The sequence below is a fragment of the Ovis aries genome, chromosome 1, assembly GCF_016772045.2.
Source record: "Ovis aries strain OAR_USU_Benz2616 breed Rambouillet chromosome 1, ARS-UI_Ramb_v3.0, whole genome shotgun sequence".
Lineage (NCBI taxonomy): Eukaryota > Metazoa > Chordata > Mammalia > Artiodactyla > Bovidae > Ovis > Ovis aries.
The window spans coordinates 75,978,907-75,995,306 of NC_056054.1; the positions used below are offsets into that span (position 1 = coordinate 75,978,907).

Genomic DNA, 16,400 nt, shown 5'->3' on the forward strand with positions numbered 1-16,400 from the left:
AAATTTTTTTCTGAAGTTAAACATGTTAAACATTAGGCTGAACATTTTGCCGCAGACATTTTAGAAACCAAGTTTAAATTAGCCTCTGCTCTATGTGCAAACTTCTTAGCTATTCTTTCCTGGCTGATGGGAGAAAAGAGTTGGGCGGAGGTGAGTAAGTAATAAAACCTAAAAATAGTTCCAAATATATCGATTAACTTTCAATTTTCCTTTATTTTTGGAATTTCTTTTTAAAATTATTTTTAATATTAATACTAAGTAGCGAACAACTAAACAGTTACAGCTTTGCATTGGCAGTGTAAAGACTGAAGACTATTTCTCAATGGCAACATCCAGTCATGCTTGCTGTCCTTGACCCTTAGTAACATTCTTGCTCACTGATTTCAGAAAGACTTCCAGGAGTAAAGATACATTTGAAAGTGGCTGAGAATAGTTTTAAAATCCAACTTCCCTGGCTTGATAGTGAAATGACCACACTGTCTGGTCACTGGGTCAAAAATCAATTACAAAACAGGAGAGTTTTTGCATTAGCCTTAGTAAAAGACGGACTCGAAAACCACAACCGGGGGAAAAAAAGCAACCATTAAACTACAGGAAATACACTATTGGTTTTTTCCTCTTGGCGAGATGGGTCGACTGCTTTCCAGCTCCGCTGTGGATCCTCTGAAGTTCACGGTTCGCTCTGTAGCTTCTGCCCAGACCCCCGTCCCCATAGAAGCCTTCGCAGGGTAGCCCTGCAGCCAGGTCCCACTCCCTACCTTCAGGGGACCGCGTGCCAGGCCCCACCCTAGCCAGAGCCCCAGAGTCCCACTCCTTCGCCTCCGGCAGGCCCCAAGCCAGGTGGGGGACGAGCCCAGGCCGGGCGTTAGCTCCCAGTTCCGCGTCTGCGCAGCGGACATGGGGCTGGAGCGGGGCCGGCCGGGGAGGCGCAGGATGCGCGGGAGCCAATGGGCAAGCTCGGGGAAACCGGGCTGGCGGCGACGGCCGGACCGGCGCGCACTCTCGGGATGGAGGGCGAGTGCCGGGCGTCTCAGGCGCGCTCCTGGGGCCTCCCGGCTGGGGGCGCCGGCGGGGAGAGCCCGGGGGGTGACGCCCCCCTCTCCGGCAGCATCAGCTCCTCCGCCCTGCTGCAGGCCGAGGTGCTGGATCTGGACGAGGACGAGGACGACCTGGAGGTGTTCAGTAAGGTGAGGGCTGCGCGGCGGCGCGTCCCCGGAAAGTTCCAAGTCAACTCCCGGAGTTGGCCCCGCCGTGCGGCGGCCGCCCTAGCGCGCTCCCCCGGCCCCGCCGGAGGCTCGGAGCCGAGGGTGGACGGGTCTCCCCAGGCCGCCTGATCCTGCCTGGCTGCTCGCCGCCCCGGGGCTGACTCCCAGCACGTCCCGAATTGCAGCAGTTCACTCTTCTGCACTTTGACCTTGCGTTCGGCAGGGCCATGGCTTCGTGGAGTCTGCAAAGTTGTGCCATTTCCCACTTTTCTCCTCTTTCCTTCTCTGACGCGGATATTTCCAGGGGCAGTGCTGGAACCCGGGAGGCGGTAGCCCGAAAGGGCCCCCGCCCCTGGCAGCTTTTACGGCGCAGCCAGCCTTGAACCCTGGGAGCGAAATCACCCGAGTCTAGGGAAATTATTCTCGATTTAGTGTCGTTGCTGGTTTTGGATTGGAGACTTGGGTGGCGCCGGAGGTAAGTCTTAAGTCTAGTGGGAAGAGGCGTTGGGAAATCCCTCTTCAGGAGAAAACAATTCGTGTGTCCAACTAGGAAGCTCCTGCGCTGCGGAGCTCAGGATTTTTTAAATATTAGCTCCTGCCACCCAGTTCACCACAGGCGCTTTCATTTTTAAACCTAACCCAGGGAAACCTAGAGACCAAAGGGTCCTCTGAACTTTCAGGATAGTTGGAGAGAAATTGACTCGGTCACTGGCAGACTTGTGGTGCCTGTAGGCTGATGGTTGTAATTTTGTTTTGGAAAAGAAAAATACCATTCTTGGGAGGCCATTCAATGCCACTGCAGCTTCTCTCAGTTGCTGCTGGCAGAAGAGTTGAGATGGGAACATTGTATTTCATTACTAAGAAGCCTGTGCAGTACGTAAGTGTTACCTTGAGGTGTTAAGTAAAGCAGCAGACTTCACCACTGCTTTATTCTGGGAGAGAAGTTATAAAGTGGACAAGCATACTCAGACCCCAAAGAAGAATATGCAAAACTCTCCCCCCACCCTCATTTTTCCCTTTAGGATTAAGTGAAGTGGTAGGCACAGGTGTATTGGGGAAGTTCAGAGTATCTGGTTTATATGCTTGATGAAATCATGTGACCTTTCAGTGTGTTTAAATTGTAAAACAGTGGAATTATTTTTTGTTTACTTGTAAAAAGTTTACACTGACTTTTTTGTTGTTGTTCCACACATACTTTATGTTCAGATCAAGGACAGTTGATCAGTTCTTATTGCCTTCTAAGATACCATTGTTGTTTAGTCACTAAGTCATATCTGACTCTTTGGGACCTGGTGGATTGTAGCCCACCAGGCTTCTCTGTCTATGGGGTTTCCCAGGCAAGAAAACTGGAGTGGGTTGCCATTTCCTTCTCCAGTCCCGACTCAGGGATCGAACCTGTGTCTCTTACTTTGGCAGGAAGATTGTTTACCACTGAAGCCACCAGACTATGAGCGTTAGCCTATGGGGCTCTGCACTGTGAAGCTTGGGGTGGGGAGGATGTGTACAGGGAGTATGTAGAGAGTGGCAAGTGCGTACGTATCAGGATCATCTGGGGTGGTTTAAATGTCACGTGCTTTCTCTCTCCCCAGATTCTAAGTGTCCTGGCCTCCACCAAGAATCACCATTTTAATGAGCCTCTTGTAGTCTGAGGCTGATCTTAGATGAAGCTAATGAAATTTGAGTTTGGGCTGTTTGTTTGCCTAGGTCTGTGGAAAATGTAAGATACTGGGAGTAGTACAGGTTCCAGGTGGGAAAGGAATGATAGATTGTAGCCAGAAGCATTTCTTTCATTTTTTAAAAAATATAAATTTATTTATTTTAATTGGAGGCTAATTACTTTACAATATTGTATTGGTTTTACCATACATTGACATGAATCTGCCACAGGTGTGCATGTGTTCCCCATCCTGAACCCCCCTCCCACCTCCCTTTCCATCCTATCCCTCTGGGTCGTCCCAGTGCACCAGCCCCGAGCATCCTATATGTGAAAGGAATCGCCAGTCCAGTTTCGATGCACGATACAGGATGCTGGGGGCCAGAAGCATTTCTAAGTAAGCATTTCTGGTGAATTGCTTAAAGCCATCTCAGAAGAAAGGAATCTAGAACTCTGAGACTCCAGTCAGCTGTTGAGCTTTCTTTTCTCATTCCAAATAAAACAATTGTTTTGCCACCTAATTTTGTTTTGTAATTATGTATTCTGTTTTAAAAGAATGTAAGTTTCAGCAACATACTTAACCACTGCTTTATTAAGCAGTGCATTTAGTAAGGTGCAATATTGTATCTTTACCTTAACCTATGTGGCTGGCTTCTATAGAAGAGGGCCTTGACTTTTATATGGCTCCAACACAACACTAGCAAGCAGGATGGATCCAAGCGTATGAATCCTGCTTGATTATATTTTAGTAAGTTGAATTTTGCAGCCATTAACTGCAGTTCGACAAGCAGATTTAAGAAACTAGTCTTCATTTGGCCTGCTCTCTCTGCTGCTGCTAAGTTGCTTCAGTCGTGTCCAACTCTGTGCGACCCCATAGACGGCAGCCCACCAGGCTCCCCCATCCCTGGGATTCTCTAGGCAAGAATATTGGAGTGGGTTGCCATTTCCTTCTCCAATGCATGAAAGTGAAAAGTGAAAGTGAAGTTGCTAAGTCATGTCCGATTCTTAGCGACCCCATGGACTGCAGCCTACCAGGCTCCTCTGTCCATGGGATTTTCCAGGCAAGAGTACTGGAGTAGGGTGCCATTGCTTTCTCCTACTGCTCCCTTTTTAGCCTGCTTCTCTGTAGAACCCTACCACTGTCCAGCATACCTTAAGCTGGTATCAACTATTGCTTTTGAAGTGTACTAACTTTACCCTTGAGAACTTTGAGACTGACAGTTTTCATATTCAGTTTATATTTACAATTGTATCTCTTATTTCCTTAGATTATTTATGAGTATATATACCGTACCCCTGTCCAAGTGCTTTTTCTTTTAATCTTTTTATAATGGAAGTAGAGTTGATATACAATAGTATAGTAGTTTCTGCTGTATGATGTAATGATTTGACATTTGTATGCATTATGAATTGATTACCATGATAAATCTAGTAACCATCATAAATTTACTGCAGTATTATCGACTATATTCTCTACATGTACGTTACATACCTGTGACTTTAGTTGCTTTATAACTGAAAGTTTGCACTTTTTAATCCCTTTAACCTATTCCTCCCTCCCTCTTCCAAACTACTAGTTTGTATCTGTGGATCTTGTTTCTGTTTTTATTTGTTCATTTGTTCTGTTTTTTATATTCTACATATAAATGAAATGATAAAACATTTGTCTGACTTATTTCACTTCATAATACTCTCTAGGTCCATGCATGTTGTTATAGGTGGCAACATTTTATTTCTTTTTTATGGCTGAGTAATGTTCAGTTGTGTGCATATATATACAGTATCTTCTTTGTCTGTTCATCTACTGATGGACACTTAGATTGCTTCCATAACCTGGCTGTTGCAAATGATGCTACTGTGAGAATGAAAAAAAAGTAGTGAAAGTGTTAGTTGCTCAGTTGTGTGCCACTCTTTGCAAACCCAAGGACTGTAACCTGCCAAGCTCCTCTGTCCATGGAATTTTCTGGGTAAGAACATTGGAGTGGATAGCCATTCCCTGCTCCAAAGGATCTTCCTGACCCGGGGATCAAACTTGGGTCTCCTGCCCCGCAGGAGATTCTGACACTGCCCTGACAGATTCTTTACTGTCTGAGCCACTAGGGAAGCAAGTGAGCATTGGGGTGCATGCATGCATGCTAAGTTGCTTTAGTTGTGTCCAACACTTTGTGACCCTGTGGACCATAGCCCACCAGGCTCCTCTGTCCTTGGGATTCTCCAGGCAAGAATACTGAAGTGGTTTGCCATTCCCTTCTCCAGGGGATCTTCCTAACCCAGGGATCGAACCCACACCTCTTATGTCTCCTACATTGGCAGGCATAATTTTTATCACTAGCACAACCTTGGAAGCCCAAAAATATATAGAGGTGTGTATATCTTTTCAAATTAGTGTTTTCATTTCTTCAGACAAATACTCAGAAGTGGGATTGCTAGATCATATGATCATTCTTAATTTTTTGAGAAACCTTCATACTGTTTTCCATAGTGACTGCATCAATTTACATTCCCACCAATAGTGCATGAGGGTTTCCTTTTCTCCAAATTTTTATCAACACTTGTTTTTTTTGTTCATTTTATAAAAACCATTCAGACAGGTATGAGGTGATATCTGCCATATTATGATTTGGATTTGCATTGCCCTAGTGATTAGTGACATTGAACATTCTTTTCCTTTGTCTTCTGACCATCTTTATGTCTTCCTTGGAAAACTGTCTATTCAGGTCTTCTACTCATTTTTAAATTGGGTTGTTTCTTTTGTTTTGCTTATTTTCTTTTCAGTGATTATTCATTTTATTTATTTTATTTTTTAATTTTTATTTTTACTTTATTTTACTTTTACAATACTGTATTGGTTTTGCCATACATTTATATGAATCCGCCACGGGTATACAAGAGTTCCCAATCCTGAACCCCCCTCCCACCTCCCACCCCATATCATCTCTCTGGGATCATCCCTGTGCACCAGCCGCAAGCATCCTGTATCCTGTATTGAACATAGACTGGCGATTCATTTCTTACATGATAGTATACATGTTTCAATGCCATTCTCCCAAATCATCCCACCCTCTCCCTCTCCCTCAGAGTCCAAAAGTCCATTCTATATATCTGTGTCTCTTTTGCTATCTCGCATACAGGTTATCATTACCATCTTTCTAAATTCCATATATACGTGTTAGTATACTGTATTGGTGTTTTTCTTTCTGGCTTACTTCACTCTATATAATCGGCTCCAGTTTCATCCACCTCATTAGAGCTGATTCAAATGTAGTCTTTTTAATGGCTGTTCATTTTATATTGAGTTGAAGGAGTTCTTTATATATTTTGGATATAACACCCTTATCAGATATATCACTTGCAGATAACTTCTTCCATTCAGTAGGTTGCCTTTTCATTTGTTGATGGCTTTCTTTGCTATGCAAAAGCTTCTTAGCTTGATATAGTTCCATTTGTTTAATTTTGCTTTTGGTACTCTTGCCTGAAGAGATAAATTCTTAGATATTGCTAAGACCAAGATTAAAGAGCAGCTGCCTTTGTTTTCTTTTAGGAGTTTATGGTTTCAGGTGTTACATTTAAGTCTTTAATCCATTTTGAGTTTACTTCTTTTTTTTAGTATAGGAAAATGGTTCAGTTTCAGTCTTCTGCTTGTCTCTGTCCAGGTTTCCCATTACCACCTATTGAACAGACTGTCTTTTCCCTACTATATATTCTTGTACCACTTTTCATAAATTAATTGGCTATATAAGCATGGGTTTATTTCTGGGCTTTCTGTCCGGTTTCATTGATCTATGTATCTGTTTCTGTGCCAGTACCATACTGTTTGTTTACTATAGTTTTTTAGCATAGTTTGAAGCCAGGGAACATGATACTGCTCACATTGTTCTTCTTCTTCTTTTTTTTAAAATGTTTTTCATTTTATTTTATTTTCAGATTTTATTTTATTTATTGACTTTACAATATTGTATTGGTTTAGCCATACGTCAACATGAATCCGCCACAGGTGTACACATGTTCCCAATCCTGAACCCCCCTCCCACTTCCCTCCCCTGTTCTTCTTTCTTAAGATCACATTGATTATTCAAGGTATTCTGTGGTTCCACACAAATTTTAGGATTATTTGTTCTACTTCTGTGAAAAATGCCATTCATATTTTGGTAGGGCTTGTATTGAATCTTTAGATTGGGTAATATGGACATTTTAACAATATTAATTCTTTCATTCCATGAACATGGTATATCTTTCCATTTATTTGTATTTTCTTCAATTTCTTTTATAAGTATCTTATAGTTTTAAAAGTATAGATCTTTTACCTTATTAGTTTAAATTTATTCCTTGGTATTTTTCTATGAAGTTATTTTAAGTGGAATTATATTCTTATTTCTCTGACAGTTGATATTAGTGTATAAAAACACAACAAATTTCTGTATGTTGATTTTTGTATCCTACAGCTTTAATGAATTCATTTATTCTGATAGTTTTTTTGGTGGAGTATTTTTTTTCCTATTTTTGTAGTGTCATGTCATCTGCAAACAGTGATAGGTTTTACTTCTTCCTTTTCAATTTATAATTCTTTTTACCTCCCTTTGTCTGATGCCTGTGGCTAAGACTCTCTATACTCTGTTGAATAAAAGTGATGAGAGTTCAGTTCAGTCGTTCACTCCTGTACGACTCTTTGTGACCCCATGAACTGCAGCACGCCAGACCTCCCTGTCCATGACCAACTGCCAGAGTCCACCCAAACCAATGTGCATAGAGTCGGTGATGCCATCCAGCCATCTCATCCTCTGTCGTCCCTTCTTCTCCTGTCCTCAATTTCCCCAGCATCAGGGTCTTTTCCAATGAGTCAGCTCTTCACATCAGGTGGCCAAAGTATTGGCGTTTCAGCTTCAACATCAGTCCTTCCAATGAACACCCAGGACTGATCTCCTTTAGGATGGACTGGTTGGATCTCCTTGCAGTCCAAGAGATAGTCAAGAGTCTTCTCCAACACCACAGTTCAAAACCATCAATTTTTCATTGCTCAGCTTTCTTTATAGTCCAACCTTTGTATCCTCACATGACTGCTGGAAAAACCATACCCTTGACTAGACGGACCTTTGTGGACAAAGTAATGTCTCTGCTTTTTAATATACTGTCTAGGTTGGTCATAACTCTCCTTGCAAGGAGTGAACATCTTTTAATGTTATGGCTGCAGTCATCATCTGCAGTGATTTTGGAGCCCAGAAAAATGTCAGCCACTGTTTCCACTATTTCCCCATCTATTTCCCATGAAGTGATGGGACCAGATGCCATGATCTTCGTTTTCTGAATGTTGAGCTTTAAGCCAATTTTCACCTCCTTTTTCACTTTCATCAAGAGGCTGTTTAGTTTTTCCTCACTTTCTGCTATAAGGGTGGTGTCATCTGCATATCTGAGGTTATTGATATTTCTCCCGGCATGCTTGATTCCAGCTTGTGTTTCTTCCAGTCCAGCGTTTCTCATTGTGTACTCTGCATATAAGTTAAATAAACAGGGTGACAACATACAGCCTTGACGTACTCCTTTTCCTATTTGAAACCAGTCTGTTCCATGTCCAGTTATAACTGTTGCTTCCTGACCTGCATACAGGTTTCTCAAGAGGCAGGTCAGGTGGTCTGGTATTCCCATCTCTTGAAGAATTTTCCACAGTTTATTGTGATCCACACAGTCAGAGGCTTTGGAGTAGTCGATAAAGCAGAAACAGATGTCTGGAACTCTATTGCTTTTTCGATGATCTAGCAGATGTTGGCAAATTGATCTCTGGTTCCTCTGCCTTTTCTAATACCAGCTTAAACATCTGGAAGTTCACGGTTCATGTATTGCTGAATCCTGGCTTGGAGAATTTTGAGCATTACTTTACTAGTGTGTGAGATGAGTGCAATTGCGCGGTAGTTTGAGCACTCTTTGGCATTGCCTTTCTTTGGGATTGGAATGAAAACTGACCTTTTCCAGTCCTGTGGCCACTGCTGAGTTTTCCAAATTTGTTGTCATATTGAGTGCAGCACTTTCACAGCATCATCTTTCAGGATTTAAGATAGCTTAACTGGAATTCCATCATATCCACTAGCTTTGTTCCTAGTGATGCTTTCCAAGGCCCACCTGACTTCACATTCCAGGATGTCTGGTTCTAGGTGAGTGATCACACCATCGTGATTATCTGGGTCATGAAGATCTTTTTTGCACAGTTCTTCTGTGTATTCTTGCTACCTCTTCTTAATATCTTCTGCTTCTAGTAGGTCCATACCATTTCTGTCCTTTATGGAGCCCATCTTTGCATGAAATGTTCCCTTGGTATGTCTAATTCTTGAAGAGATCTTGTCTTTCCCATTCTATTGTTTTCCTCTATTTCTTTGCATTGATTGCTGAGGAAGGCTTTCTTATTTCTCCTTGCTATTCTTTGGAACTCTGCATTCAAATGGGTGTATCTTTCCTTTTTTCCTTCCTTTTCACTTCCCTTCTTTTCACAGCTATTTGTAAGGCCTCCTCAGACAGCCATTTCGCTTTTTTGCATTTCTTTTTCTTGGGGGTGGTCTTGATTCCTGTCTCCTGGACAATGTCGTGAACCTCGGTCCATAGTTCATCAGGTACTCTGTCTATCAGATCTATTCCTTGAATCTATTTCTCACTTCCACTGTATGGTCATAATGGATTTGATTTAGGTTATACCTGAATGAGTAATAGAGTTTTGCCAAGAAAATGCACTGGTCGTAGCAAACACCCTCTTCCAACAACACAAGAGAAGACTCTACACATGGACATCACCAGATGGTCAACACCGAAATCAGATTGATTATATTCTTTGCAGCCAAAGGTGGAGAAGCTCTATACAGTCAACAAAAACAAGACCAGGAGCTGACTGTGGCTCAGTTCATGAACACCTTATTGCCAAATTCAGTCTTAAATTGAAGAAAGTAGGTAAAACCACTAGACCATTCAGGTATGACCTAAATCAAATCCCTTAGGATTATACAGTGGAAGTGACAAATAGATTTAAGGGCCTAGATCTGACAGATAGAGTGCCTGATGAACTATGCACTGAGGTTCACAGCATTGTACAGGAGACAGTGATCAAGACCATCCCCATGGAAAAGAAATGCAAAAAAGCAAAATGGCTGTCTGAGGAGGCCTTACAAATAGCTGTGAAAAGAAGAGAAGTGAAAAATAAAGGAGAAAAGGAAAGATATAAGCATCTGAATGCAGAGTTCCAAAGAATAGCAGGAAGAGATAAGAAAGCCTTCCTCAGCAATCAATGCAAAGAAATAGAGGAAAACAATAGAATGGGAAAGACTAGAGATCGCTTCAAGAAAATTAGAGATACCAAGGGAACATTTCATGCAAAGATGGGCTCAATAAAGGACAGAAATGCTATGGACCTAACAGAAGCAGAAGATATTAAGAAGAGGTAGCAAGAATACACAGAAGAACTGTACAAAAAAGATCTTCAAGACCAAGATAATCACGATGGTGTGATCACTCACCTAAAGCCAGACATCCTGGAATGTGAAGTCAAGTGGGCCTTAGGAAGGATCACTACGAACAAAGCTAGTGGAGGTGATGGAATTCCAGTTGAGCTCTTTCAAATCCTGAAAGATGATGCTGTGAAAGTGCTGCACTCAATGTGCCAGCAAATTTGGAAAACTCAGCAGTGGCCACAGGACTGGAAAAGGTCAGTTTTCATTCCAATCCCAAAGAAAGGCAAGCCAAAGAATGCTCAAACTTCCACACAATTACACTCATCTCACACGCTAGTAAAGGAATGCTCAAAATTCTCCAAGCCAGGCTTCAGCAATACGTGAACCATGAACTTCCAGATGTTCAAGCTGGTATTAGGAAAGGCAGAGGAACCAGGGATCAAATTGCCAACATCCGCTGGATCATCAAAAAAGCAAGAGTATCCAGAAAAACATCTATTTCTGCTTTATCGGCTATGCCAAAGCCTTTGACTGTGTGGATCACAATAAACTGTGGAAAATTCTTCAAGAGATGGGAATACCAGACCACCTGACCTGCCTCTTGAGAAACCTGTATGCAGGTTAGGAAGCAACAGTTAGAACTGGACATGGAACAACAGACTGGTTCCAAATGGGAAAAGGAGTACGTCAAGGCTGTATGTTGTCACCCTGCTTATTTAACTTCTATGCAGAGTACATCATGAGAAATGCTGGGCTGGAAGAAACACAAGCTGGAATCAAGATTGCTGGGAGAAATATCATTAAGCTCAGATACGCAGATGACACCACCCTTATGGCAGAAAGTGAAGGGGAACTAAAAAGCCTCTTGATGAAAGTGAAAGTGGAGAGTGAAAAAGTTGGCTTAAAGCTCAACATTCAGAAAACGAAGATCATGGTATCTGGTCCCATTACTTCATGGGAAATAGAAGGGGAAACAGTGAAAACAGTGCCAGACTTTATATTTTGGGGCTCCAAAATCACTGCAGATGGTGACTGCAGCCATGAAATTAAAAGACACTTACTCCTGGGAAGAAAATTCATGACCAACTAGATAGCATATTCAAACGCAGAGACATTACTTTGCCAACAAAGGTCCGTCTAGTCAAGGCTATGGTTTTCCAGGGGTCATATATGGATGTGAGAGTTGGACTGTGAAGAAAGCTGAACACCGAAGAATTGATACTTTTGAACTGTGGTGTTGGAGAAGACTCCTCACAGTCCCTTGGACTGCAAGGAGATCCAAGCAGTCCATCCTGAAGGCGATCAGCCCTGGGATTTCTTTAGAAGGAATGATGCTAAAGCTGAAACTCCAGTACTTTGGCCACCTCATGCGAAGAGTTGATGCATTGGAAAAGACTCTGATGCTGGGAGGGATTGGGGGCTGGAGGAGAAGGGGACGACAGAGGATGAGATGCCTGGATGGCACCACTGACTCGATGGACGTGAGTCTGAGTGAACTCTGGGAGTTGGTGATGGACAGGGAGGCCCGGCCTGCTGCGCTTCATGGGATCGCAAAGAGTTAGACACGACTGAGCAGCTGAACTGAATTTGAACTGATATCTGAATGGTTTAGTGATTTTCTCCACTTTCTCAATTTTAGTCTGAATTTGGCAATAAGGAATTCATGATCTGAGCCACAGTCTGCTCCATGTCTTATTTTTGCTGACTGTATAGAGCTTCTCCATCTTTGGCTGCAGAGATTATAATCAGTTTGATTTCTGTGTTGACCATCTGGTGATATCCATGTGTCGAGTCTTGTCTTGTGTTATTGTGGACAACTCATTTTGTTCTTGATCATAGAGGAAAAGCTTTCAGTTTTTCACTGTATGTTAGCTGTGGCTTTGTCATATATGCCTTTGTTATGTTGAGGTATGCTCCCTTTTTTCCCACTTTGTTGAGAATTTTTCTTATAAATAGATGGTAAATTTTGTCAAATGCTTTTTCTTATCTATTGAGATGATCATATAGTTTTCATTCTTCATTTTGTTAATGTGGTTTGTGTGTATGCTCAGTTGCTTCAGTCATGTCCGACTCTGTGTTCCCGTGGACTTTAGCCCACCAGGCAATGGGTTGCCATGCCCTTCTCCAAGGGAACTTCCCAACCTAGGGATTGAACCTTTGTCTCTTGGATCTTCTACATTGCAGGCAGAGTGTTTACTGCTGAGTCATTGAGGAAGTCTTTAATGTGGTTTATTGGGGTACATTTGCAGATGAGAAGCTTTTTAAAGAGCTTATTTCTTTGATTTATAATCTTTTTTTTTTTCATAGTCCATTACAAGTAAGTACCTGTTAAATACCTGTTAAATATTTTTGTGTAAGATGCTATGCTATGGATTCTTTGGAACAAAGAAATGCAAGATTCGTATCTTGTTATCACAGTCTTGGAGTTCAGCTGGAAGATGTGACAGAAACTCTAAATGACAGTATACATCAAGAGAGATAGGAAAGTAAAACAAAGTATTGTTCTGAGTTTTCAAATAATCCAGTTAGAGGAGAAAATGACATCAGCTCTCAATAGAACACAGAGAATGCAGAGGCTATTGACTTAAAAGGACAAAAATAGATGTGGAAGATAGGAAAACATAAATGATAATTTGTAGAAAAAGGATAAGAATAGGATAAAAAGTGTAGCAATAATTTTAGAACTGGGCCAAAATAAGATGAGACTTGCAAAAAATTTACCTAGAGACTAGGGAGAAACTTGCATATATAAAATAAAAAGTTTTTTGGGGAAAAAGATTATATTAAAATAAGTTACCTTTATTTTTATTAAATACTGTAATGTATAGAAGAAATAATAGTTGAAACAGAGCATAGGTGAATATGTCACAGTGAAACACTGAGATATTTATGTGTTACTCAGTAAATAATAGCCAATAAAGTGAAGGTCTATATTATTTAAGATAATCAGGGAATTTACACATGTAATTATTGTCATCACCACTAGTCAACCTCGAGAAGTCATGGTGTGTAGGCTTAGTGTTCAGAAGCTGGAGCTTCTGAGGTAAAAATTCTTTTTATAAATAATGGGGCAGGAAAAAGGTTCTGCAAGGTATGTGCGTGTTTCCTCAGTTGTGCCCCACTCTTTGCAACCACATGAACTGTAGCCTGTCAGGCTCCTCTGTCCATGGGATTTTCCAGGCAGGAATACTGGAGTGGGTTTCCATTTCCTTCTCCATCTGGAAGGTACAGACAAACAAAATTAATTTCAAGCTCTGACAAAGCTTTAAAACCAACAGAACTATTTAGTATATTTAGTATAAACACTTTGAAGAGAAGGAGGTGATCATTTTTAATGAGAATGGTAGATAACTAAGATTATTTTTATAGTAAATTAGAAATATAACAATGTATGTATTATATATGTATATATTATATGTACAATGTATATAGTATATATAGTATGTATGTATATTTATATATATATAATATGCGTATATGTATAATATATATAGTATATGTATACCTAATACATAATACATACACAATATATGTATACCTAATATATGTATACATATAATGTATGTATATTATGTATATTAATATATGTATATTATATATATGTATATACATATATACATAATATACATATACATACATATACATATATACACATACATATACATATATATATTATATATACACAATATATGTATACCTAATACATAATATATACATATGTTAAAATACACAGTACATACATAATACACACACATATAATACATGCATAATATATGTATGTGTACCTAATACATATACATACATAATACATGCATACCTAACACACACATGTATATGTAAATATACATATGTAAATATATGTATATGTAAATGTACATATGTAAATATATGTAAAATATATAATGCATTATATATTAATAATATATTAATAATGCATATTATTTTATGTAATATATATAAAATATGTATATTATATACATATTTATATATTAGGTATACATATATATGTATAGTATATATAATACATACATGTATTATATACAATATGTATAATATAATATGTATATATTATATGTACATGTATATAGTATATATATAGTATATATGTATATATTACATATATAACACTATATATTATGTTATGTATATAACAATGTATATGTTATATATATAACAATGAATATACTATTTCCAAAGCTTGAAAGAAACACTCATATTTTTGTGGAAAAGGTTATTTTTGAAAGAATAATTAGCTCTACTGTTGAGACTTCCAGCTCTGATATGTTGTGTGTTTGTATGTGTATGTGTGTGTGTCTGTATAATCTTTATCAGTGGAGGGACAATTATACTATTTAATAATTCTATCAAATACTTAGAAGATATTGGAAATCTGGTTACTAATTTTCACATTTGTTCTCGAAACCATTTTTATTTAGCTCCTATTGTTTGCCTCTGTTAGTCATGATCATGATAATCAAAATTCTCTCCGTTGATTTAAATGAAGAGAGTTTAATGCAAGGACTATTTATAGCATTTTGGGCAAGTTTCAGGAACAAAGGAAGGATACTGAGGTATTTAGAGACTTGCAGTAATAAAAAGCGATTAGAACCCCTTAGTTCTAAAGGGAAGAGAAATGGAAATAGTGTTGCTGGAACTCAAGGATGCTTGGAGCTGTGGAGAAGGGGCCACTTCCACATGAGCTGTGTTGACACGGAGATGAAGCTAGAAACATGCCACTGCCTGAGGTGTGGTCCCAAAGCAGGGAGGAAATGTAACAGTGTATATATTTATTTGAACAAGCTGTTGAAGAAATCACTCACATTTTGGTTGGAAAGGTTATTTTGGAAAGAATTAGCTTTCCAAAAGCTATAGTTGTTGAGAAATCCAGCTTTGGTGTGTGTGTGTGTGTGTGTGTGTGTGTGTGTGTGTGTGTGTGTGTGTGTGTGTGTGTGTGTGTGTGTGTGTGTCTGTGTAAAATCACTTTAGCCGTAGCTAAAGTTCCAGGCAACATCCAGCATTAAATGACTAGCTTATGAGTAAAGATGTCTAGCATGATGTCAGTCCTTAGCACTGAGGCATGGTATCTTCTCAGCCAAGCCCCGCATATAATGCAGGTGAAACATCCCGTTTCTGCTGTATCTTGTCAGAATTCTTGACCTAATAAACCACTAAGCAAATAAAATATAAAAACAAAATATCTGTGTTGATTTGTTATTCAGCAGTAGAAACTATAACAAAAGCTAGTAGTCTGTAAAACATAATCGGCCTTTCGGATCTTTTGATAAATACAGGATTACAGCAGGCAAGTTATGTGTTCCCCTTTCTCTGACCCTCATCTTGATCCTGCCTCCATGAGTCTTAGCATTTTGATGGTTAAAGAGGAGCCGATAAAGGAAAATAGGGCTGATCCAGGACTATTTCTGTTCCTCCCTCTAGACACTCCACTGTCTACCAGCTCAGCCTTCTTATATGTTAAGTACTTTTATATTCCTCCTAGAGGAGGAAGAGTAGGTGAATGAAGTAGAAAGATGAAAAATCCTCAAGTTCTCCTTATGAGTGAGCATATATGGTCAGCAATAGAATTAAAACAAATGAGGAACTTGGAGGGTAAATTTGGATAGATTGTGTATAGAACCATTTTATGTACAAGCATCCCTAGTGGTTTGCAGTGACTGAATGGAAGTATATCCAAATGACACAGTTTCTGAACAAATAATATATTTCAAGATCATATGGTGTATTAATTGTACTGTAATTCAAACTGTCTATGCAGCTGAAGTTCCATTCCACCTTCTGTATTTTAAAAGAGAGTTGATAGTCTGTGTCAGAAAACAGCAAAGGGATATTATGTCTTCTGTGGATACCAGTGACCTGACTGTTTGGAATACTGTTTTGTGAGACAGTCTTAGATCCAGTCTGGGCTTGGCAGAGTGAGGGTTTGGATCCAACAGCACTGTCTTTCACTGGCACAAGGAGTAGGGAGGGCTGCTGCAGTAGTAACAGTCTCACTGTACATTTGCCATCATGAAGGAGAATAAACTAAGGCGTTTCACTGATGATATGTTCTGGCAACCATGGCCTCTGAAGCAAGGCTGGGAAGAGCAAAACGTAGTTTAG

At 39.9% G+C, this 16,400-nt stretch overlaps 1 protein-coding gene across 5 annotated transcripts in view; it reads left to right on the plus strand.

Annotated features, from left to right (window-relative positions):
• Positions 1-998: 998 nt before the first annotated feature.
• The window catches only part of SNX7 (sorting nexin 7), a 184,757-nt gene continuing 169,355 nt past the window's right edge, over positions 999-16,400 (plus strand). For 4 of the 5 annotated variants that reach the window (XM_012176935.4, XM_004002218.5, XM_042251278.2 and 1 more), the window contains exon 1: positions 999-1,187. In XM_012176935.4, the coding sequence (XP_012032325.2) occupies positions 1,008-1,187 (180 nt within the window). In that variant the 5' untranslated portion in view covers positions 999-1,007. Of the gene's footprint in view, positions 1,188-1,411; positions 1,681-16,400 lie in introns of those variants that run through there. The other variant, XM_042251288.2, reaches the window with a different exon arrangement.